The sequence below is a fragment of the Antrostomus carolinensis genome, unplaced genomic scaffold (assembly GCF_000700745.2).
Source record: "Antrostomus carolinensis isolate BGI_N321 unplaced genomic scaffold, ASM70074v2 scaffold14963, whole genome shotgun sequence".
NCBI lineage: Eukaryota > Metazoa > Chordata > Aves > Caprimulgiformes > Caprimulgidae > Antrostomus > Antrostomus carolinensis.
Window position 1 is genome coordinate 8,654 of NW_010305958.1, and position 2,179 is coordinate 10,832.

Consider the following 2,179-nt stretch of genomic DNA (forward strand, 5'->3'; position numbering starts at 1 on the left):
AGCAGAGAGATGGGAACAGCCCAGCTACTACAATCCTCTGCTCACCTCTGCTGCACTTGCATCTGCTTCTTCTCCCAGTTATACTCTGGGCTCAAACATGCTGATACCCCCTATAGATCCCGGTTCTCAATGTCAGTTTAACAAGGGCAGGTGTAAAAAACTCTGTTAGTCCAAAGCCAAGGCACAGCCTTAGGTGAGGGTTCCCTTTCCTACCCACACCAGGGGTGCTGGATTGGCACTTGATGCAGCTGTGCAGGTTCTCCCGTCCACACCACCCCTCTCCAGCAACGCTTCCCCTCGCTTTGCTCTGTTGGCCCTGAGTGAGGGTTGCAAAGCTCTTTGTAGGGCTGTGGTCCCCGAGTCCTGCCCCAGGGTACCAGCTCTGACCCTCCCTTAGCCAGGAGGAAACCAGAGGGTGAGTGTTGCCCCAGATTAGCAGCACACAAAGTCCTGATAGCAGCCGTGGGAGAGCTGCTGGTGTCAGCCCCCTCCCTGTTCAGGGGGATCCTTATCGGGGTACTGAAATAATTGACAGCTTGTGGTCTGTCGGGTGGGTTGACACCCTTTTAGGGTGCTTTGCTCTGCTAGAGCTGTGGGAACTGCTCTGAGGTTTACAGCCCTGCCAGACAAGCAGAGCATGCATGGATGGGGGGGTATTGAATAAATTATAAACCAATTTCAGTTCTGCAACGTGGTCCTCTTGGTCCAGCTCCCGAAAAAGCACTTTTTGACCCCTCTCTGGGGAAAAAACATCAGAGCAGCGCTCTGTTAGCCCTACAGCCTTGGTATCTGACTGCAGCTCCCATATTCGACTTCCTTCCAGCTTTCTACTTTGGGATTTGCCTCAGCATGACCCTGATCCTGGCAGCCCTGCTGAGCTCCGCCGCCACGGTGCGGGAATCGCAGTGCCTGACCGCCATGGTGCGTATGGGGGGGAGCTGGGATGGGCTTCCAGTAACCTTGGGCTGATACCCCTAAATGTGGTGCTGGGGGCTGTTCTGCCTTGTCCCCAGGAGCATGTGTGCATGGGGAGGGATGTTGTGTTGCTCCACCCTGTGCTTCATGGGGATGGTTTTGTGAAGGGCATGACCTTGCAGAGCTCTTCCAGCTGAGGACTGTGGACCTCTGTGCCTTGTTTCTTCTGCCAAGGTGCTGCAGATGCAGCTTTCAGAGCGGGGTCAGAGGTGCTCATCTGCCAAAGCAACTGCAGCGATGACAATTCCCAGTGTATTTTTTCTTTTTCTCACCAGATTAACACGTGGATTGTGCGGGGAAACATTAGCGGTGTGATTTTTGAGTCCCACGTTGTTCCTCTGACTTGTGCCAGCAAAGTTAACCCCTCTCTGTCCCCCTTCACCGCAAACATCCACCGCAGCGCTGGTGTGAGGCATACAAAGCAGGGCAGCAGGCACGGGGGGGCTTTGGGCTTAGAAGTGGTGGAGTCCCCATCCCTGGAGGGATTTGAAAGATGTGTAGATGTGACACTCAGGGACATGGTTTAGTGCTGGATTTGTCAGTGTGGGTTTAATGGTTGGACTGGATGATCTTACAGGTCTTTTCCTACTTAAACGATTCTATGAGAGGAGGCAGGAGCGAGGTGCTTTCCTGGTGGCTGTGGCAGTGCGCCACCCACCCTATCCCACCTTGCCGGGGATCCCGGGACGCCCCTGAGGGCGGACAGGGGTTGGGACAGGGGCAGGACAGGGTGGAGGTGCCGCCCCACCGCTGTCCTTCCCCTGGATGATCTTACAGGTCTTTTCCTACTTAAACGATTCTATGAGAGGAGGCAGGAGCGAGGTGCTTTCCTGGTGGCTGTGGCAGTGCGCCACCCACCCTATCCCACCTTGCCGGGGATCCCGGGACGCCCCTGAGGGCGGACAGGGGTTGGGACAGGGGCAGGACAGGGTGGAGGTGCCGCCCCACCGCTGTCCTTCCCCGGAAACCAGCGACTCTGTTATCTGCTCCGCCTTGTTGAAGCAGCTCATCAGCATCTTAAATCGCACAGAGTCACAGGATCGTTAAGGTTGGAAAAGTCCTCTCAGATCATCCAGTCCAACCATCAGCTCATCACCACCATGCCCAATAAACCATGTCCTCGAGTGCTACATCTACACGTTTCTTGAGCACCTCCAGGGATGGTGACTCCACCACTTCCCTGGGCAGCCTGTTCCAATGTTTG

At 55.5% G+C, this 2,179-nt stretch overlaps 1 protein-coding gene across 1 annotated transcript in view; it reads left to right on the top strand.

The window, feature by feature from the left end:
- Positions 1 to 2,179, top strand: part of TSPAN32 (tetraspanin 32) — a gene marked incomplete at its 3' end in the record, with an annotated part of 25,632 nt that overhangs the window by 2,738 nt on the left and 20,715 nt on the right. Inside the window, exon 3 of the mRNA XM_010164958.2 lies at positions 824 to 921. Within this exon, the coding sequence (XP_010163260.2) occupies positions 824 to 921 (98 nt within the window). The remainder of the gene's footprint in view (positions 1 to 823; positions 922 to 2,179) is intronic.